The 24,736-nt window shown below is 33.8% G+C and overlaps 1 protein-coding gene across 1 annotated transcript in view; it reads left to right on the top strand.

Annotated features, from left to right (window-relative positions):
- The window catches only part of ttv (exostosin glycosyltransferase 1 ttv), a 288,389-nt gene that overhangs the window by 228,585 nt on the left and 35,068 nt on the right, over positions 1-24,736 (top strand). Inside the window, exons 4-5 of the mRNA XM_090414748.1 lie at positions 2,515-2,766; positions 24,315-24,410. Of these exons, the coding sequence (XP_090270874.1) occupies positions 2,515-2,766; positions 24,315-24,410 (348 nt within the window). The remainder of the gene's footprint in view (positions 1-2,514; positions 2,767-24,314; positions 24,411-24,736) is intronic.

The raw sequence follows: 24,736 nt of genomic DNA, 5'->3' as shown, positions 1-24,736 counted from the left end.
CTTCAGTTTTCTCTGTAGCACATTCATTCTCCTGTTCATTCTATTCAAAAGATTCTTCTCCAGCTGGTATAGTTTCCAACATTCATCACAGAAATTGTATTAAATTTTTGATTCAAACTGTGAGTATCTTTAAACTAGGGGAGTTTTTTAATTTTATTATTTATTTATTTATTATTTTTACACTTACTGAGTGTAAATATTAAGGCCCATCTAGAGTGCCTTTGCTGTATAATGCAGCTTTTTAAATTTTAGATTTCACTTATGATAAAGAACTTTTTCTCCTTAAAACTTCAGGTAGTACTGTTATCAGTTATGTGCATTTTCTAGACATATTAACAGTAGCAAAAATGCTGATCTGCATCATGTCTACAAGCATTATCAGCACAAAAAAAGTAAGTTCAAAAAAAATTTTAAATATTATTTTATGGCATCTCCATAAAATAGTCTGGAGACTTGTCGTGGGAGATCCAAATTTACCATTATATACATGTCAAATCATACTTCTCCTTGAGATATGAATCTGACAGAGGAAAAAACATTCATTTGTTTACTTAAAATAGACATTTAAAATTTTTAAGTAAATAATTTTATTATAAAAGCATCACTGGCCATATTTCAAAAAAACATATTTCTGTTGTAAATTAAAGATGCCAAGAAATTATATTCTTGGTTTAATCCTTTATCCAAGTGTAAGCAAATAAAATTTGCACATGAAGTAACATCATGACTGGCTAATAGAGGCTAATGACTTTACATTAATTGCCTTAGCATCCCATAATGCAATGCACATATCCTTACAGACCGTGTGACCTCAATAAAGGTTGAAACCAGTCTGGGTAGTGGCCCTTCCCATAATGCATAGCATTATACATGTTTGTAAGGATATGTGCTTTGTATTATGGGATACTAAGGCAATTAATGTGAATTCATTATCCTCTATATACAAGTAGTCCAGTCGTGATGTTACTTCACGTGCAAATTTTTATTTACTTACACTTGGATAAATTATTAAACCAAGAATATAATTTCTTGGCATCTTTAATTTATAGTATAACCAAGTGAAAAAAATTTTCAAACGCATTTCTGTTGGTTCAGTAAGGTTCACTAAAATAAATAATTCATATTTAAATATGAATACATTAGTGTATTCTTGATGAGTCCATAAATAAATTATAAAAGCTAGCGACTTTTTCATTTATAGTTACTTTGTATTCATAGATTCATTTATAGGTGGATTTTTTTTCAGAGATCTGGATATACTTAATAGTATATAAATGAATTATTGTGTATTATCTACCCTCAAGGGGCCTACATAATAGTACTAAGTTTACATTATTACTAATCTCTTGTCAACAATTTTCCTTCAAATGAATCTATAACTTATCAACACTCCAGTATTGTCATATCTTATATTTCTTTCTAGAGCACTTGACTGCATCAATTGACCTAGATCTTGGTCTTCCTGTGGATCTTTCGCCTGCCATTTTAGCAAATTTCTCTCTTATTCCATATAAATTTATTCAGCTGGTTCTCCACCATACATGCTTTACTTATTCTGTTATCTATTTCGATATTTGTTATCCTCACTGCCTAAATAGCTAAAATATTTCATTTGTTCTATAGGTTCTCCATTGAAGATGCAGCTGAAGTTTCCATGTTTCTGCTTATTTTCATAGTTTGTCTCTTTATTGCTGATTTTTATGCCAAATTTGTTTCAGCTGTTATTCAGTTTAGTTAAAGAATCTGGTGGACATACACTGGATTTGTTTGAGTACATCAACTGCAAAAAAAGACAACATTTGTGGTAGCCCTGAGTCTGATATCATTATGACAAGTCAAGATTAGCAGGCTAGGCTTTGGACATCCTTTTACACAGATAGAAGAAACTAATGTGCTATAGAATTTGGTACAAGTTGGAGAAGCTATTTTTAGAGTCAGTATAATGCCAATCACATGCTCTCCAAACCTCAAATATTACTGGATTATAACTGAAATATTATAATTTGCCTAAAATTTAGGGGAATCCTTTTGAGATCAGCTTCAACTGAATAAATGTAAAAAATTCTATTTATACAACATTATAGAATGCCAAGTTGGTCTTTTGGTCTTTTATCCATTACAATTTGAATTGTTTCTTACACACATTCATTATTTGTATTGTATCAAATAGCCATGTTGTGAATATACAAGTTAAAAACCCAGCAAAATATTAACCTAAAAGTCGTATTTATTATGTATTGTTTTAATGTTGTGTAATTACAGTTAAAGCATAATGAATAACTTCGAGCACCTAAGCCTGTCCAAAGATAAAGAACATATTATTAAATTGGGTATCTCCATAAAGCCTTCAGAGGCTTATATTATCTCATATAATGCTTGATATATATGTCAATATTGTTCCTATTATTGACTGTATTTATGATTGTACTAATTAAATAATTGTTTATGTAATTTAAAAAGTTGCCATAAATCTTTTCAAATTAAGTATATTGACAAAATCATTACTTTTTTCAGGTGATCAAAGACAGAATTTACACTCATTTAGTCCGAAGTTCATTTGTATGGAACACTCACCCAGGTGCACTGATGGTGCTACCCCAGTTCTCAGACAAATTACAAGATTATCCTTTCTACTTGCACCATTTAGGAACCTCTCCAAATCCTAACTTTACTGCTGTTATATACGCCACTCTCCCATCTCCCAGCAGCTCTTCTCCTCTCTTCCGTCTCATCAAAAATGTAGCCAAATCCCAATTTGTTTCTCGAGTAAGTGTTTTGAGGTTCTTTGGAGATTCCAATTAAGTTTATGGAATTATAACCAATTCTAATCTTTTTTCATATCATTCATGTACATATGTTAGTTACTTATTTTATTTAAAAGACAGTACACAGCTATATTTTCATGTAGCTGTGTACTGACTTTTAAAAGTATGTTTCTTTTAAGTATATTTATGCTAGCTTTTTATAAGTATTTCTCTTTCATATTTATAAAATTCCTTTTGGTTTCAAAGCAAAAAAATGCATAAAGACACTTTAAAAACGTGTATGTTATTAACTGTTAATATAGGTGATTACAAGGGTGTGCTGAAAATTTGTGATAATCACCATGAAGGAATTGCGTTAGAACCATGTAACTTACATATTCCTCACGAAGTGTTATACACTTGTTACAACATTGCTGCATCATTTGCAGTTCTCTGAGAAAAAGTCCTTCCCTTCTTGCACAAACCAGTTCTCAGCTGCAGATATGACTTCATCATCTGTTGTAAATGTTGTTCTTTCAAGTGTTTCTTTAAATTTGGGAATAGGAAATAGTCAGATGGGGGCAAATAGGGTGGATGAGGCAGATGTTGAAAGCCCAAGTTATACTAGGATGGTCTGAAAAGTTCTCAGCCTAACAATGAAAAAACAGATTTATAATTTCAAAATTATTTTTATTTTTCAACATAATCTCCCTTAAGACTAATACATTTATTCCAAGACGGGAATTGCAAGGGAATAAAAACCAGACAATCCAAACAGATAACGAAATGGAATTGGAAAAAAGGACTATGAACTGGATACAAATCGGAACAGTAAACATAAGAGGCATCAATCACAAGATCAAAGAAATACAAAAAGCCCTAACAGAAATGAAAATAGAAATAGCAGTAATTTCAGAAACAAAGAAAAAATCAAAAGGCTCTACAGAACTTCAGGGCTACAGTTCAATATACAGTGGAGTACCCAATGAAAAACGAGCAGCTGCAGGTATAGCTATCATGATCAGCAATAAATAGAAAAACAAAATTTAATCATATAACTGGATCTCTGAAAAAATAATAAGGAAATTAGAAGACAGCTAGACCTAAATTAAATAAGAAATTTATTACAATCATAGGAATATATGCACCTGATGAAGGGGGAAAAAAAATCTGAAACAGAAGAATTTTATAAAAACCTCCAAAATGTAATTCAGAACACAAACAAGATTACTTAATCATTGCTAGAATTCAATGCTAGAATTGGATTGAATAGATAATCAAGGAGAAAATACCATAAATAACAATGGAAGAGAACTCAGGGAATTTGTGGCCTATAATAGTTTGAAAATCACCAACAGCTTCTTCAAACATAAAGATATACATAAATATACATGGGAAGCCAGAGGATACAAAACCATCATTGATTATATAATAGTGGGTGAAAAACCAAAGAAGATGATAAGAAATTGCAGAGTATACAGAGGATGCAATCCAGCCATTATTTATTAATCGGTACTATTAAGATCCTAAACCAGAGAAATAGAAACAATACAAAAACAAAAGCATGAGAAATTTAAGATAGAACTGTTACAACAAGATAGTATCAGAGAACTATAGAAGACTTACAAATCATACAAAGAAAATAAATGAAGATACAGATATAGAAAATGAATGGCAAAACATTAAACAAATAGTAAAACAAGTAGCATATTAAGCCATAGGAATAAAACTGCGAAGAAAAAGGAAAGGACTCAGAACCTGGAACCCAGAAATAGAATCTTTAATAAGAAAGAAAAAAGAAATGTACCTTAAATGGTTAAATGGCAGAACCATAGGAAATGAAATAGAATATAAAAGAATCAGAGCAATAACAAGAAGAGAAACCAGGAAAATCAGAAGACATGACTGGGAAAAATTTGTATCAAAGATGGACCTCAACTAAAGAGCTATAAAATCATTAAAAAAATGACTCAAGAAACAAAGGATAATCTACAGTTAGAAGGCCCCTCCACAAAAGAATGGACCCATCACTGCACCCGTCTTCTGAACAATAGTAATCAAATTGAAATAAAACAAGTAATAAATCAAGAAACAAATGAAGAACCAATGCAGTTAAATGACTTAAAGAAAATATTGGAAAAACTAAAAAATAGAAATGCTACAGGAGAAGATAGAATAAATTCAGAACTATACAAATACAGCTCTAAACCATTTCAATTGAGATTAATTGAATTCCTAAACAGAATATGGGAAGAAGGAAACATCCCACAAGAATGGAAGACAGCAATAGTCATAAACATATTCAAAAAAGGAAACAGAAGGGATTGCAGAAACTATAGAGGAATATTCTTATACACACTGTAATATATATCTAGATATTATCGGAGAAGAACAATGCGGCTTTAGGAAAGAAAGATCCTGCAAAGATCCCACATTTACACTCAAACAAATTATAGAAAAAAGAATAGAATTTAACCTGCCAACATATGTGGCCTTCCTGGATTATGAGAAAGCATACAATCAAATCAACAGAACAAAATTAATCAATATACTGTATGAATTGAAAGCTCCACCTCAAACCACAAAAGCAAAAGCAAATATAATAGAAGAAAGCTATATTAAAATTAATAATGAAACAACTGAAAGAATTTAAAACCAATAGAGGTCTCATTCAAGGAAGTGGATTATCACCAATACTCTTCAATATATATATGGAAAAAATTTCAGGAGAGTAGAAGAAAAACAAAATCATAGAAATTAAAATAGGAAATAAAGAATTAACCAGCCTTTTGTATGCTGACGATCAAGTTATTTTTGCTGAAAATGAAAAACAATTACAGAAAAATCTACACATATTGAACAAAACAATAGAACAGTATGACATGAAAATCTTAATAAATTAAACAAAATCAATAATATTTCAAGGTAAAGAAATTAAAAGATGCAAACTAGTCATCCACAACAAAGTAATAGAACAAGTGAACAAATTTAAATATCTAGGAAATTACATATGCCTGAATGGAGAAATCGATATTGCATATAAAAAGCAAAAATTTCTAGCAGTCATTGGAACTTTGAATAGACACTTCAGTAAAAAGATGTCTAGAACAATTCAAATAAAGCCATATAAAATAATAGCCAAACTAATTCTGAAATATGGCAGTGAAACATGGACTTGGGGAGAACGAGACAAAAGACAAGTGGAAGCTGCAGAAATGAAGTTCTTAAGACTGCTTGCGGGCTATACCAGAATAGACAAGATAAGAAATGAAGAAATAAGAACACAATTATCCCTAATACATAACAGACGATATCACAAACTATAGAAAGAACTGGAAAAACCATGTAGAAAGAATGAATGAGGACAAATGGCTGAATATTGCCTGGAAACATAAACCAAAGGGACATCGATCAAGAGGAAGACCCAGGAGGAGATGGGCAGAAGACTTTTTAAACCCTTGAAAACGTTACAGGCAAACAGTTGCCTAACATGCGAAGCCAAGAAGAAGAAGACATTTATTCCAGCGATGCTCCAGTGCCATTATCCCGTCCCTGTAGTGGTTCTCGGTAAGATCTACAAAATACCCCTCTACAGCTACAATCACCTCTTGATTTGAAGAAAAACACTGACCAATGAGGAAGAGTTTTAGTTTTTGATTTAGATAGAAGTCAGAGGGAGCCAAATCTGGGGAATAGGGTAGATGTTCCAACAATTCATAGTGCAGATCCCTTAATTTTTCCATTGCCAAAACACCTTTGTGGGCAGGTGCATTGTCCTGATGAAAGATGATTGATTTTTTTCTTCTGCAAACCGGGTCTTTTCTCATGAATTTTTTCGTCTAGTCTGATTAAAAGATTGGAATAATATTCACCGGTTATTGTTTTACCCTTTTCAAGATAATTAATGAACAAAATGCCTTTAGCATCCCAAAACATCGATGCTATACCTTTCCTGCTGATAGAACTGACTTTTATCTTCTTTGGCGCTGTACAACTGGCTTCTGTCCACTGTTTTGATTGCTGTTTGGATTCTGGTGTGTAATGGTGAATCCAAGTCTCATCCATAATAATAAATCAACACACAAAATCAGTTTTATTCTTGTTAAAACACTCCAAGCACTGTTCAGAGATTTTCATGCGAGTGCATTTTTGATCTGCTGTGAGCAAGTGCACCACCTATCTTGCACAAAGCTTTTACATTTGCAATTCTTCATGCAAAATATATCCTACACGTTCTTTTGAAAAGTGCCCATAAACTTTTATGAACTTCGACTGAATTTCTTTTGGCATTAAACCTTCTTTTACACAGAATTTTATAACCACAAATTTTATCCATTTCTAGGGATACAGACAACACTTTTGCTTTAGACAGCTCTATAAAAAACTACTTGATAGAATGACTTGCAATTTCACATGATGCTTATGACAGGTGTTACCAGCTTAGAAAAAAAACAAAAAAACTTGCCAACAGTGCTGCCATCTATGGTCGAGGCCGAGAACTTTTCAGACCACCCTCGTATATTGTCTTCTTGGTTTCATGGTTTCATTAACAGGTGCATTGTCCTGGAAAAGCAACACACCCATGCTCAGTTTCCTGTGGCATTTTTCCTTCATTTCCTTCAGAGCTGTTGAATAAACTGCTGCTATAACAGTTTCACCTTTTTTGAAGTACTTGGTAAGGTAAGGTAGGTTAGGTTAGATCCCAAAAGACAATGGCAAGAACTTCGCTTGTTGACTGTTTGGGTATGGAACTTCTTTGGCCATGGAGAACCTTTGTGTCTCCACTCCATTGACTGTTGTTTGGGCTCTGGGTCATAGTGATTTCATCAACAGTCACAATACGAGCCAAAAAATTTCCACCTGATTTCTCAAAATCCCTTGAGATGACAGCATGTGTTCTCTCTTTTGATCAACATTTAGACATTTGGAGACCCAGTTTGCCAAGAACTTCTGCATGTCCCAATGTTGGTGGATAATGACCCCAACCCTGGATATCCCTAGTCTTTGCAATGTTTTTGGCTGGTATTCATCTATTATCAAGAAAGCATGGCATGCACTGCATTGATGTTTTTAAGTGTGATCACAGTGGAAGATCTTCCTGACCTGGGGGCATCTGTTGTCTCAGGATACCCAGTTTTAAATATGCCCACCCATCTGGCAACTGTTGGATATGCTAGGGCACGTTCCCCTGAAATCTTGCACAATTTGGTAAATGTCAGTTGTGGACTTTTCTGGTAGCACGAAAAATCTGATGATGGCCTGCACCTCTGTCTTCTAATTTCTTCAAAACCTCTGACATGTCTTCTTATCTATTCTGAAGGAAAAAGAACAAATTATTACAATTTGATGAAACATGGGGGTTAAAGGGTTTTAAGATATGTTCTTTCTTGTGGTTATATCAGTTGCTTTATTATCATTTTTGTTCTTGGTGTTTATCAGAACTTTTCATCCCCCACCCCTTGTACAACAGTTAAGGTGATATCAGATGTGGAATTTTTCCTAAGCTCTCTGATTTGATTTTACCACATATAATGGGTACAGTGAGGACTATGTTGCAAATCTCATACCCAGAGCTCGATCAATTATGCAAAATTTTACTTGGAACTCAACATTTGTACTTGCCCGAGACGGTCATTTTTCTAATGATGTTTCGCATTAAGTTAGTAGGAATTCCATAAACTGATTAGTGGTGCTACATCTGTGTTTTTTAAGTCAAAGGACTTCATTTGAAAAGTTATTTTTTATTAAAAAATTATATTTTGTTCAGTCTGCAGTTATTCACCACTTGGCAAAATCTACTCATCACGGGTGAGTGGATGAGTGTATTTGTTGAGCATTGCTCATACCACTTCCTTGTATACAGTACTAGATGTTGAAGTTACTAATATTAGAACTGACAGTTCAAAATAATTATACCACTAGTTTTTCCATCATGCAGTGATAATAGTATGAATAATACAGCTGTCCATTGAACAATACAAAGGTTAGAAGCAGACACTGACCCCCTGCGCAGTCAAAAATCCATGTATAACTTTTGACTCCCCAAAAACTTTACTAATAGCATACTGTTGACTGGAAGCCTTATCGATAACATAAACAATCAATTAACAGATATTTTGTATGCCATATGTATGTACTGTATTCTTACAATAAAGTAAGCTAGAAAAAAGAAAATGCTATTAAGAAAATCATAAGGAAGAGAAAATACATTTACAGTACTGTACTGTATTTATCGATACCATAAGTTTACGTCTCTTTCGTCTGTCTGTCAGTACCTACATCAGTTTTGTATCATATATGATACAAAACACTGTGTGAAAAAGAAATTCATATTTATTTACAGGTATAAAGATTCATGCATTGATAATGAGACAGTAGGGGCAGGCACACTTGGTGTAACTTTATGGAAATACATCGTAATTTCTGTCTGACTTTTTTTTGCGTTTTCATTTATTACATTTGTGTATCCTTTATGGTTGTAAATGATAAAATAGACTAGTATTTACATGTTTTATTCATTCATGACATACCTAACCTTTTCTTAATTTTTTTTGACATTTCTAAGCTATGTTTCTGTGAGTTTTTTTCAAATTGTCACAAATCTTCAAATAATTTTGCAATATATTTATTGGAAAAAAATCTGCATATAAGTGGAGCCACAATTCAAAAATTGTGTAGGCAGTCCCAGTTATTTGGTGTGAGATAGAGGTTCACAGAACAAAAGACACAACTTTGGTGTTGCTATAGACTATAATCATTTAAGAAAGACTGTGCACTGTACAGACAGGTAAATCTTAAGGAAACAGGTAGGATGACTATCATTATGTGTAATTTCAACTATGCCGAATATAGATTGGAGGTAGGAAAAAAGGTACACAATGAAGGTAATTTATAGAAAAGGGAATTTATAAAAATACTGATGGATAACTATCTTAAGCAGTACATGATGGAAAGGACCTGTGATATAAGAACATTGAATCTAGTAATAGTGTATGAAAATCAGTCTGTAAATAAATGGGATGATTTTACCACCATTGACAAGAATAATCATGCTGTTTTTGATTTGAGATGGCAGTGCATGCGAGAGCCAAATAACTAAGAAGGGGTAATGTATGTGGAACTATAAGGAAGGCAAAGGATTATAATAAACAAAAATGGCAGCTTAAAGCAGTGGCTTGGAATCTGTATGATAGAAGAAGAATCAGTAGTGCATGGGAAGAGGTCAAAGGGTTTCTGGAGGAAGCTATATCCAACTGCTTCCCAGAGTTTGGGGAATAAATTACATGGGAGTTAAATGGATAAATAATGTTTTAAAGCAAGAGAGCTGCATATTTAAAAAGAGAGGGAGAGAGAAAATGTTGGAGATCTGATATCATGAGAAGAGTGATGACAAGCCTCCAAAGCAGTACAAAGAGCAGGCCAGGACAGTGACCATCATGTTGAGGGAGGCAAAATTGTATTATGACAAAAAAAAGTTTGCTGAACATGGGACAAAGGAAATCTGAGAGAATTTTATCATTGCATAGCAAGTGAAAGGAAGAATACCTTAGTAAATGTAGATGCTAAGAAAAGTATCACATGTAGCAGAAATAACTGAGTTGTTAATTGCCACTTTCGCAAGATATTCATTTCAGGCAGATCCATTAGCTTTGTGAATGTCAAGGAAGGGCTATGCAAAAGAATAGTGATAAATAAGTTAGAGGCAGAAACTATTACAAGGGATTGATTCAAATACACCAGTTAGTCTGAATGGGATATTGGCACAGGTATTAGGGATGTGCAAGAGCTAGAAAATGCCCCCTCCCACTTAAGATGAATAACCATGTTGTGTGGGAGGGGACATTTGCTAGCTCTTGCACATCCCTTCAATACCTGTGCCAATATCTCATTCAGACTAACTGGTGTATTTGAATTAATCCCTTGTAATAGTTTCTACCTCTAACTTATTTATCACTATTCTTTTGCATAGCCCTTCCTTGAGAGAATCCAATCTTTATGAATGGAAAGAGAGCAAGATAACAATTACGTTATGCAAGTGAGGTTAGGACTGATGCAGCAAATTATAGACCAGTCATTATCTTTTGTGAAGTAATTCAAGGTATTGAATAGACTGAAGAATCTCATCCAAAGGTGATCAATAGCACTAAGATCCTATATATAGACAACCTATAGGTTTTCTCAAGTTCTGCAATAGCACAGAGTTAGATAAGGAGAATGGATGTATCATGGTATGCTGGATTTTGCCAATGCATTCGACAGGACTGAATCCACATGTGAGATTGTTACCTAAATTTAAAGGAATAGGTATGCAGAATAAACTCGTGGCATGAATAGGAAAGTGGCTGACTGACAGGTGTCAGAAAGTGATATATGTATGAAAGTGATGTCTGTTAAGTCTAAAAGGGTGATGCCTGGTGGTATAACACTGGATTCTCTACTTGAACCAACTGGATGTTGCCCTCTAGATCAGTGCTTCCCAAACTGTGGGCCACAGCCCTCTTGGGGACCGTAGGTTTTGTTGAGAGGTGGGGGGGGGGCATGAAATAATGAAAACAAATTTAAAATCTTTTAAGACTTAAACATTTCTTTTAAGATAAAAAAATACTAATTTTTATTATTATTTATTTTTTTGTTAATTTTTATATTTTAAGGGGAAAAATCACACATTAGTGTTGGTTCACAAATTTTGCTTCCTGCGTATTTCGGTGCTTAATGAATATTAGTAAATATATGCTTATTCATATAAGTTTCATTTCAGAGCCAAAATCTAAGAATTGCAGTTTCAAATACAGTAATCCCTCGATTAATGCACCCCCGATTAGTGCGTGATTTTTTTTCGATACCCAAATTCGATTAGTGCACCTATATACATCTTAAAAATAAATGTTACAGATTTTAAAAATTTTTTATCTATACATTTTTATGGCTAACTATTTTAAAAAATCACTCACCAGAATGAAATAATTTAGTTACCAATTTAAAACATTTTACAAAGTTATTTTTAATGGCGTACTGCACTAATTCCATATACACTATGTATACTACGTTCCAAATTTTTACTGCCAAAATTTATGTCGTCTGCTATAATACGCCCACAGATTCGAGACCTTTGACACTTCTGCGCATGTCACAAAAAAGAGAATCCATTCCAATAATAGGGTGATCAATCCGTCTTCTGGGATGAGTTGTTTATTATTACACGTCAAAAAATTAACTTCTCTTTTATGATCAGTGGTAACTATTTTGCTTGTATAACAGCTGGGAAATTTTATCTATAAAGCACGTGATTTTGCATGTTGGCGACCAATTCGTACGTCCTTCATTTCTTTCTCCCCTTCAATGATAACGTCCAAGAGTTAATTAAATCTCATTCTGAAGAATTGAGCGATTCCGACCTGCTCAATTTAGATGCACAGTGGAAAGATCCCGAAGAATATGAAGAAAATTTAACCACTGATAGTCAGCCAAAAAAAATTTCACAGAAACAATTTTAAAATATTTTTCGTACAATCGAAGTTTTTAAGCAGCAATGCTTAGAGGCTGACCCTGATGAAGAGAGAAGCAGTAAAATTTGCAGAAGAGTAGAAGAGGCAATAGGGCCATACCGTCGGTTGTATGAAAAAAAGAAACAAAATGCCCCCCAAACTACGTTAGCTCAATTCTTTGTTAAGAAGTAGAATAATAAAATTTGTATTCTGAATATGTTTTATTGTCTTTCAGCTTCATGGTTTTCCTTTAACTAGGCCCTGAGACAGACCTTAATTCTTTTATAAAAAAAATAAAGATTCAAAAAAGAAATTTGAGGAACGAATTATACTTTTTCCCATAGGTTATTATATTCGATTAGTGTGTTTTCGATTAATGTGCCTGTTTTAAAGAACGCATTAGGCGCACTAATTGAGGGATTTCTGTATTTCACCTGATATTGTGTAGCAGTATTGAAACACATCCATAACATTAATTGTTATTAAACTTCTTTTATGCTTTTAATTCTTTCTTTATTACTAATTGTTTTATGTTTCATGTGCTTGTACTGCAAATGTACAATAACAATATATCTATCTATATAAAAATATGAGATAATGTGCCATATCAAATGTGTATGTAAGATGCTAAAAATGTAATATTTGCATTTGATTTTTGCAATATTTGCTGTGTATGTTTTGTATTGAATATAAATATTATAATAATATATGTCTATATTACAATTTTTTTTTCGAGGGGATCATGAAATATTTTAATTTTTCCAAAGGGGGCCCCTGACATCCAGAAGTTTGGGAAGCACTGCTCTAGATCACTGGTTCTCAACCTTTTTCCATTTGTGTACTCCTTTTAAACCCATATCTATAAATTGTTCCCCTTGTTTTTAAAATAGCTGTTTTTAAATACTGACACTTTTGTTCAGTGCCTATCTTAATGTAAAATAGTGGAAAAGATGTGATGAGTTGAGAAAGGAAAATTACTACACTAAAAGTATAAATATAAACCATAGATTTAATTTTAAAATATTCGTAAACACAGAAATAAGTACAGCTTCATGTTAAATATTGATAATGATGATCAAGTATTTAACAAACTTTTGATTTATTATTATTAACAATATTTATTTTTGTTATCTGAAAAGTCTGTAATAATTGGTATACAGATCACTAGCTGATTGAAACATTGTTGATGAGATCGTTAAGCTTGCTTTGATGCACTTAGTTTCTTGAAATCAGGCTCAAAAGATGCCAGATATGGTCTTAAATCTGGACTTGCATTAAGCTTGTTGCGGTACTTATTTATTATTATTATTTGTCACCTCCAGGGAATCCAAAGACTCATCAAGAGAGGGCACCTACTCTACAACTTGGTCTCCACCATTCACAATCCACCAACTGACCACAACTGCACCAATGCCATCTACTGCTGACCACTACCACTAGTATTTCCACAAACAATCACAAACATCCATGCCCACAAAGGGATTTGAATCTGCAACCTTTTGGCTGGAGAGTGGATACGCTAAGCACTCAGCCAGCCAGGCTTATGGTGCAAGAAGAAAAAGCTCTCTCCACTAGTTCATTATTAGTAAATGGCAAGAGGTATTTGAGTGCCTTCTCACTGAGCTGTTTGTATTCCTCACTGACATCTACCCAGAAGATAATAAGATGCTTTCTTTTAAACTGTGAATTTAAAGAAGAATCGGTTGAAAGTTCAATTAACTGCTCTTTTTCATTGATCGATAGTTTAGCTTCTTTGAAGAATTCTTCATTGAAGGGATCTGCAATCCAATTGTTTTCTTTTCCACGTTGAAGGAAGTACTTATAAAAGAACACTTTGAGACCTTCCAAGTGACTTAAAATATTCTCTTTCACGTTTTGGGATAGGTGCAAGTCATTCTCAGATAAGAAGTTGTGCAGAGTTTCAAAAACCTCAGGCTGAACTCTTTCAATACACGCTTTCCAAAAGTCTAGTTTTTTAACCACTCTGCTGGCCTGACTGGCAGAGTGGTTAACGTATCTACTCTCCACCCAAAAGGCTGTGGGTTCGAATCCTGCTGTGAGTATGAATGTTTGTGAGTCTGTGGACATACTAGTAGTGGTGGTGGTCGGCTGTAGATGCCGTTGGTGTAGTTGCAGTCAGTTGGTGGAGTCAGAGCTGTAGAGCATGTGCCTTCCCTCGATGAGTCCTTGGACTCCCTGGAGGTGTCAAATAATAATAATAATAAATATGCAAGACTTTGAAGCCAATGACTGTTATGAAACTTTGGAGCAAAACAGAAACGATGGTCTTCAAAAAAAACCTGGACTTCATGTCTAAGTTCAAACAGCCATGTATGTACTTTACCACGAGATAGCCACCTTACCTCCATATGCAAAAGTAATGTGCTGTGAAGACTGTTCATTTCTACACACAGTGCTTTAAACAATCTGGAGTTTCGTGGTTGCAACAATAAAATTTACAACTTTTACAGCCTCATCAAGAACATCCTTCAGTTCATTTGGAAGAGGCTTGGATGCAAAGTTTGTCTATAAAATGCAGCAGTGACTCCATGGTACATGGGGAGCTACTTCTTTAACTCAGCCATGTAGGCCTATAAAACAACCTGGCATAGACTTGCTCAGTCAGTACATACACCACAACAATTCGATCAACTAATGTCCTTGTCAATGAAATAACCATCGATCACATTAAAAATATCTTCGCCTGTGGTACATTCTGTCAATGGGTAACAAAGCAATAGGTTTTCCTCAATTTCATTTTCTGTCAAGTACCTTGCAATGACGAGCAAAATAGATAAATCAGCAACATCTACACTTTCATCGACCTGGATGGAAAAGAATTTGCTATTTTTAATTCTATCTACTGCTGCAGCTTTAACATCATCAGACTTATGCTGAATTCTTGGAGACATTGTATTGTTTGAAAAAGAGATAGTATCGATTTTGCGGACACGTTCTTCCTCAAACATATAAAAAATGGCATCCTTAACACGTTCGCTGCCATGCTCCTCAGGCATAATTTGTTCATGCATGCCAAGTGCTTTTCACCTCTTCAAGGTCACTACGAGTAATCTCGTAGCTGGCTTATCAGACAAAATTTTGCTTCATAGGCCAGCTACGAGTAATCTCATATCACTTCCACCTATATATTACATGTGCTGACGACGGTGTTTATTGCGTCTAGTCTAGTTTTAGTTTCTAGTCTTTAAGAACCTTCAATTTCGCCATGGCCAGTAAAAGAAAACTTACTGATATAGAAGTAGAAGCTTATGCTAATATGAGCAATGATGAATTTCATGAAATATTTGGTTCCGATTCCGAAGATGATCCTACAGGCGACTCTAGCAGTGACTCAGATGATGAAGAAACTTTTGAAGATGAAGTTAGCATCCAGCCAAATACATCAACATCTACTTATTGGGAAAATTCAGAACAAGAGCCTCCACAATTTGACTTTGTTGAAACTGCAGGTTTTAAAATTGACACTGGAAATTTCACTATCAAAAGGTTGGTTGGAACTTTTCTGAAGATTTTCTCACAATTTTAGTAAAACAAACCAATTTATATGCTTTACAAAATAAAAATGAAATTATTTCTTGGACTTTTACTTCATACGGGTCCTTGTAATTTACCGTCTATTGAGAATTATTGGAGTACAAATCAACTTTACAATTTGCCATTTTGGCGCTCTAAAATGAGCCGAAATCGATTTCAAATTTTATTGCGTCATTTGCATTTTGCAGATAATTCCCAAGCAGCTAATGATAGATTGAACAAATTAAGACCAGTCCTAGATCATTTTAATAGTGTAATAGGAACTTCTGTATTCATGCTGAAAGTTGAAAGTCTCTAAATCCAGAGTAATTTATTAAAAAAGGGTGGCACACCATTTGGCAACTCCTATAGGTAGAGATGACCTGCTAATGCTTCTGCCTGGTATCTCCAGTTGGACCTGGCTCCCACTGAAGAGACCTCAATAAAGGTCGAAACTAGTCTGGGTAGTGGCCCTTCCCTTAATGCATAACATTAGACATATCCGCAAGGAGATAGATGTGTTTTGCATTATAGGAGATACTGAGATAGGAGTGTTGGTAGCTTGCTCCACCTTTGCAACGAGTTGCCCTGGTGTTGTACCACCTTACCCTAGTCCTGAAGATACTTTCAGGCGCAAACTTTGTTTGCTCACACTTGGATAAAGGATTAAACTAATTTTATTATACTGTATTGATGAGTCAATGGTGTTGTAGCACGGTAGACTGCTGTTTCGGCAATACATAAAAAACATAAATATGGCATGAAATTCTGTGAACTATGCGAATCGAATGAATTGATCATGAAAATTTATACAGGAAAATCTGAATCCTCTTTAGCGATAATGGGTCACACATATGATATTGTATTTCACTTGATGGAAGAATATTTGGACAGGGGTTATGTATTGCATATGGACAATTTTTATAATTCTGTAGCTCTGACGGAATCGCTTACTGACAGTAAAATGTACATGTGTGGAATGCTAAGAAATAATAGGAAAAACAATCCACCAGATGTTATTCAGAAGAAACTAAAGAAAAGGGAATTTGTCTGGCAAAGAAGAGGTCCTGTTATAGTCAGCAAATGGAAGGATAAGAGGGAAGCTCTTTCCATTTCAAATATGCACAAATTTGAAATGGTTGAAGCGGAAAATCGGAATGGTAAATTTCAATTAAAACCAAATATCGTTAGAGATTATAATTTGGGTATGTCAGGCACCGATTTTTCTGTTCAAATGCTTTCTTACTATCCCACCTTACAAAAGACAATTAGATGGCCAAAGAAATTGGCAATATGCATTTTTGAGGTATACATTCAAAATGCACATAAATTTTATAACATAATTACTGGAAATGCAATGACTGCGTTAGAATTTAGAGATCAATTTATCTCAGTTTTTGTTGGAATGGATGAGCTTACAGCATCAGAGAATATCAGGAGGAATCAGGATTTTCATTATTTGGAAATTTTACCACCAACAGAAAAAAAAGAATCGCCCGACAAAGCCATGCTGTGTGTGTGTACACGAAACAAACGACAACGCGAAACATGTTATTATTGTCCTGTTTGCCAGGAAGAACCACCATTGTGCATGGAAAATTGTTTTAAAATGTACCATTCTTAATTTGAATAAATTGTTTTTTTATTTTACTGATTGGTTTTTATTTTTATTGATTTTATTAGTTTTAAATTGATTTACAAATGACGTGTTATACCACAGATTAACTCGCGCTTGGCATAGGAGGTTGGTAATTGACATAAGAGTATATTCGTAGTTGGCTTCTGAGGCACATATATAATATACTATATTTTAGTTGAAATTATTTCCCTTCTACCAAGGGTCCAAATTAAGGTAATTATACTAAGGGTTAACTCATGTTTGGCATAGGAGGTTGGTAAATCGACATACGAGTATACTCTTAGTTGGCAGCAAACGTGTTAATACAAAGAGAAATTAAATCTTCAGCTATGGTGTGGTTTTTACCACATTTAGCTATGCGATAAGCAATACAGTAGGAAGCCTCAACTGTATTCTCATTGTCTTTCTTTCCTAACGTCATGTATGAAGTTGCATTTGGATGCTTTTCTAAGAGCTGAAAAGAATGTATTTCTTTGTTTTTATACATAGGATGTTTAGTTTCTAAATGTCGCATGAGTAGAGAGGGTTTCATGCAACTGTTGGATAATACTTCCCCACACACAAAGGGTTAGGACAGTCATCATCCCCTACAAATGAAAACCCATATTTAATATACTCTTCACAGTATTTCCTTTTCTTCCGTGTAGTACCTCAGGTACTACACAGAAGTACCTTCATCTATTCTTCATATTATTCTACTACTATCATACTACTCTTCACATTAACTTAATATACTCTTTACAGTATTTCCTTTTCTTCTGTGTAGTACCCGAGGCATGCGCCTTTTTTATTATCTCCCGGTGTGGGTGTACTCATAGCTGTGGACACGTTGAGAAGTACTTGGCGATGGGTTATAATCCACATCAAGTTTTGGTTTTTTAACCATTCCTGTTTTCAACCACTGGTCCATAACTGACATGCTTAAAAATTACTGAATAATAACTGAAACTACATTAATCATTAAATTAAAAAAAACTACTTGAAAAGAATCAATTAAAAACAACACACTTACTTATAGTCAGTCAGTAACTGAACTGATCAAACAGTCTGGCTACAGATGTATTTATATTTTTGGAGAAGTTCTAGAAACATCGCAAATGGAAGTCAGTGGAAGGTTCGTTATCACAAAGGTCATTTCTTAATAACATGCGATTGTCCTGGAAAGGAGGATGGGTGACAAAAGTGATGCATGAACTGTGCATAATTGGTAGAAGAGTGATTTGGGGGATGGGTTCATAGCCGTGCCCTCACCAATCATCATTCACTAATGTCAGCTAGTTTGAAGTGTGTCCATTAGCAGTGATTCAAACCTAACATTTATTGTTCCATAACTAACGTTTTGCATTTTGTTTCCTTTCCTTGTTTTTCCGCCATTACTGATTATTTTTCGTGTATACCTGAATGGCCCAGCATGTACCCCTGGGGATAGGTACGCGTACCACCATTTGGGAACCGATGCTCTAGATCAATTTCATAATAAAAATGAATTGTTTAAATATCACATAAATGAAACAGTTTAATTTATGTCATATTTAATTTATTATGTTATGTTTAATTTATGTAAATTTTAATTTAAATTTATCCAGCATGATTATGGACGATTCTGTAGCTTGAGATATATATACAGGGTGTTCGGGATAAATTTGACAGTTTCGTAAGGAAAAAGAAAATCTTCTTTGTATCTATTAAATTTAATGAATTGACAAAAAAACATTACAGGCAGAGTTAATTACAATACTATCAACAAGATTTACTCAAAATAACCACCATTAGCATCGATCACAGCTTCGATTCTGCTTCGGAACCTCGAACAAGCTGATGCTACAGTCTCCCTGGGAAGGGCCGCAAAAACTGTTTTAATTTTATCCATTAACTGGGCTTTTGTATTACTGGAAGTGCGATTGGTGTCTTTTTCAACTGCGCCCCATACAAAGTAATCCATGGGGTTAAGGTCTGGGGAGTTTGGAGGCCAAACATTTGGACTGGTGAAGTCGTAGAAATTTTCAGACAACCATTTTTGACTTTTCCCAGAGGTGTGGCAAGGGGCCGAATCCTGCTGCCATACATACGGCCTACCATTGGCTACCCTTGTTATCCAGGGCTTGACTACAGTTAGCAACTCCACGAACAACGCCCGAATTCCAATGCCAGGGTTCTTCAACACCTGTTCCTGCAGATTTGCGAGGAATTCTGCTGTACGAACGCAATCAGATCGTCTGCTAGGGATCTTTCTTCTTGCTACATCCTCGTAGTCACCATTGCAAGTCTCTAGTTCATGCCTGATTGTTTTTACTGTATTCAGGGAGCATTGGGCAGCAGTCGTAATATCCTTATTTTGATGGCGGGCACGAATCATCATGATACAAGTTATTCTCTTCCATGATTCAGGTGGGTTCCAGCTATCCATCCTTTCTGACATCTTGTATATGAATGAAGAAGGGTCCAAACTTTTAAATGAAGAGAAGTGTGTGTTAATACATGTAACTTACGGAAAAATATAATTAATTATAAATATGTCAAATTTATCCCGAACACCCTGTATATATATCCCAAGCTACAAAATCGTCCATAATCATACCTTAAACACTGATCTGGACCACTGTGCCCAATCAGTGTTTAAAGCAGTGATTGTCATCACCAAGTATAAGACCACAACTCCACATATTGAAGGCCTGAAGTGGCTTGACAAAGTTATATAAGATGAATAATAATTAAAAAAAAAAAATCTTTTCCCGCTTATGATACAAATGTACCATAGGTTTACAAAACTTTTCATGGGTAGGAGTGACATAAAAAAAAAAATTCACTGGTATGAGGATAACTTTGTCAACTTCAGTACTACCAAAATACAGTCTTGTTGTATTTTATGCAAGGAAGACCAACACTACACCTCTCTTCTTAGCTCACACCACCACCAACTTCTCCTGGCATAAGCATATCACATCTCTAGCCTCCTCTGCTTCCAAAAGAGAACTAGTGTTCTTTTCCACTCAAGATATAACTTGTTACGTCTACAACTCCTAACATTGCACAAATCCCGAATATTCCTTTCCCTAGAATACTGTTCAAATATATTGGGGTGGAGCACCAAAAACCCCTATGAAAATGCTTGATGCTATCCAAAAGTAGGCTATCTTGTTAGCTGGTGATCCTTCTTTCACACTCATTCCAATCACTTTCTCCTAGATATTGTTTCTGCCTTATGCCTCTTTTACAGGTATTTTCATGGGTATTGTTGCTCTGAACTAACTGACACCATTCCTCCATCTTCCCTAAAGCCTGTAAACACACAAGCAACTGCTGGTTGCTTGTGTGTTTAGAGGCTAGCTGCAAACATACCAAACCAATTTCATTCCATCTATCTCTGTGATTTGGAAAAGACTTCTTATAGGCACAATCTTTCTTCTTGACCACTTTTGCCTATGTGGCTCTGATGTGAAGTGTTTTGACCTTTCATGTGTGAGGTTTTATATATCTTAAAAAAAAAAAAAAGGGGGTGGGTAGAAGTGAGGTCCAGGTTTTTCTCAGGTGTGTGATAAGTGTGAAATGGATGCAAGTGCATCTTAAGTGAATGTGTTCAAGGTATTTATGATTTAAATAATAAGATTTTAATATGATTTAATTGGATCCCCAGGAGTTTCATTCATAATAATAAGAATAATATCTATTCTACTCAGAATAACTGTGTACAATAAGTGGTGCCAAACTAAAGATATTAATATAGGCAGTGTAGGAATTTGATATTATTTCAGCAAAACAAAACCTGAATACATAATAAAATTTTAATATCATCTATTATAAATAATGATTTTTTTGTGCAATCTCATTAAATATTTTTAATTTGATGTGATTTATGTGATCTGTACTTCATTTTAAAATTAAATTGCTAATAATTAAAGCCAAAGGCTGGTAAATGACAGGAAAAAAAATTACATTTCTGTTGCACGTCACATACATACACATTCAAAATTATCTCTTGTATGACACCTATAATTAACGCTACAAAAGGCAAGAAAGCTGGTGTAAGAATGTCACCAGGTGATTTATATCCTGCATGAACATTGTAGATTATTATTATTATAAAAAAAGAACCAGGGCACTAAAGTAAAAAAAAAAAAATTAGTTTGATTTTTAGTGTATTTTTCAGATTGTTGTATAGCGTTACTTTGATTTATTTATTTGTTATAGTGAATGAATGAACTCTAATGAGAACTGATTGTCTACTATCTGCTGCTTGTGAAATAATAATGATGGGATGATTTTTGTTTAACCATATTGACTTCATCAGAAAAGTGGAATACTTTTGGCTTAGGCTATCCCTCTCTCACTGTTATAAGTGCATGACCAGATAAACAGCTGATGCATCTATATCAGCTATATTGGTGATACAGGTTTACATATCAGCAATATAGCTGTGTTGTGTGCATCAGCAGTATTATATTGCAGATGTTATTGAGGATTATTATGAATAAATTGTTCTGAAGTGTTGAAATTAAAAATGCAATTCTTCATAATAGTCTTGAACTAGTTTGGCTTACATGAAGAACATTCTTCTGCCTCAGAGAGCTGACTAGAAACTCAACAAAGCCTAGACAATAAAAGATGTTGGTCTAAAATAGTACACAAAATTCAGATTTAAACAAAGCAAAATCTGAATGCCATTGATTTGATTAAACTGGACTTATCATAATCAGTTGTGGAAATTTGGTAATACCGATTTAATGCTTTACAGAAACAACTCTCTCTCTCTCTCTCACACACACAGTGATGCACTTGTATTATCCCCCCCCCCTCTTTTCCCATATAAATTTGCTTATGTTGATTCTGACATTAAGCTATATCAGATGTTTTAAGAGAACATGTTAATACATTTATTCCTGTACATAAGGAATCAGTAGTCCTCCATTTATTTTATCATACTTCTCCAATACAGTGAAACTGAATAACTTGTTTTGAAAATATTGCACATTACCAAGACTTATTTAAGTGCACTGACAAACTGGCAAAAGCACAAAAGTCATGATAGGGATAGTTGACACCAGATATGCTAAGGTGGTCATATCAGACAACATGGATATTTGCTCACTTTAGTTGTATCTGCAGCATCATTGAAGAAGTGATCGAGAAACTGAGACCTGAGATGACTCTTTAACTCAGTACTGCAATATTTGGAAACACTTCTCCAAGCTGAGAGAGGACTGCCTCATTATGGATATCTGGTCTCCATTTTTTTTTTTTTTTTGTCCGAGATGCATACGAATATTATTTTGGCTCTTAGGAAGATTGATGTAACCAGTTGAAAATAACCAGGGCACTAAAGTTAAAAATTAGTTTGATTTTTAGTGTATTTTTTCAGATTGTTGTATAGTGTTACTTTGATTTATTTATTTCATTGTCACATAATGCCACTTGCTGATCAAACATAGTGCAGCTTACTTAATTTTTACACATGAGAAACTAGTTTTTGCAAATACTGTTCTAAAAGCAATAATTATTAATTTTAGTACAAGTACTTACCATTAAAAGTATAATTAGCATGTCAGAAAATATGTTACCATCTTCTACATAGTGTATTTGTATTTTGGATAACAAAGATTCCCTACTCCATTCTTTTCATGTAAATACTATTGTAATTTTTTAAAATTTTTATCTTGATTCTAAATGAAAGAGCAAGAATTTTTCTTAAATTAATACTATCAATTTCTGAAAAAAATCATGATACTCCATAATGTTTATAAAGTAGGAAAGAAAACGAAAGTGACATTTTAACAAGCCAGCACCTATCATGTTTGTTGCTTGCTTACTATGTATATAACAGGTTTTTTATTTTCAGTTTTTTCAAACCCAAAATTTGTATAATTCATCTTTTCAGCATTCATTTTTTTTTATCATTGGTTTTTACATTTTTCAATTATAGCTGAATGTATTTTCTGCACTGTTATTATCACTATCTTGCACTCAACACTTTTAATTGTATACTGTCTTGGCTCTGAAATCTTTTTGTCAAGTTTTTACCACATTTATCTTCCAGACTTTTACTCAGGTATGTTAATTAACATACTTCACTTAAAACCTCATTAAATTAACATTTAAGCCCTAGTCATCGCAACGGGACTGCTCCATCACCATAAATTGAAATTGAAATTGAAATTTATTAACACTGAATAAATAGTACAAATGAAAATATAATACAATAAATGCATCAAATATTTAGAACAATACAAGTGATGATAATAAATAGTTAAAAAAATGTACTACATGTGTTATTTTTAAAAAAATCCTACAATTATTTTCTAAGTGGTAGTATAAAGATTGATAGTAAAAAAACAAACTAAGGAATAAAGAACAGAAAATGGAAATAGATTAGAAAGAACTGTACAGTGTGTATCCAAGGCTATAGTCATACTGGTTACTATAAAAATGACTATAAATGACTGTATCTATGAGGGCACACGAATACATACAGAAAATAATTGAGACATAATATATAACATTTAGTCATTTTCTATAATATGCATTTAAAATAAAAGTCCACATTATTTATTCCCATAAAGTAGTCTTGCAATCTTTTTCTAAAAGTGTAACCTGATGTTACAGATTTTCTATCATTAGACAGTTTATTGTAGCTGTTAAGTACACAGAAGATTTGTAAAAAAATTTCTTTGTTTGCCTCGGCAAGTTCCAGCCACAAAGTTAAACCACAGTCGAAAATTATATAGATAGTTTCTGTATCTATGTTAAGAACAGGTTATTAGTTGAATATGCAAAGAATAGCTTAGCTTTTCCTTTCTACTTTCATAAATTCTTTTTTCAATAACGGTTAATATTAATTTAACAGTATGCTGTTGTTCTATGTGTAGATCTTTAGGTCTCTATAATTTAAATGCTAGTAATTCCTGTATTTTTCTGTAGATCCTTATACTATGGAATAGTGAGGCAGCTCCACCCAGCTCTGGCAAATGGCCTTCCACTCCAATTCCAATGAATATCATCCAGCCACACCAGAAGGTAAAAACAGTAAATAAATGCATTTTATGAATAATTATAATAAATAAGATGCTTTGTGAAATAGTGTGTGTATACGTGCATGCTATTATTCCAAAGGTTATTGCTATTGTACATTAACAGGTTAAGCTTGCTCATATTGCAGTTAATGCTTGCCTTTCTCTCCGTGTAAGTTTTGTTTGCTTGCAATAGATGCAACATCCCTATCTGTTTTAGCTTGAGTGCACTGAAAATCTAGAGTATCATTCTGAATAATTGGAATACTACATTTTGTAATAATGCAGCTTGTTCAGTAGCACGAATAGTCGGTGCATCATTGTTAGTTTATT

Source organism: Typopeltis vanoorti, chromosome 25 (assembly GCF_054136105.1).
Source record: "Typopeltis vanoorti isolate ZY-2024b chromosome 25, IOZ_Tvanoo_1.0, whole genome shotgun sequence".
In the NCBI taxonomy this organism is placed as follows: domain Eukaryota; kingdom Metazoa; phylum Arthropoda; class Arachnida; order Uropygi; family Thelyphonidae; genus Typopeltis; species Typopeltis vanoorti.
The sequence above is the reverse complement of the archived record's forward strand: the minus strand, read 5'-3'. Positions and strand labels throughout refer to the sequence as shown.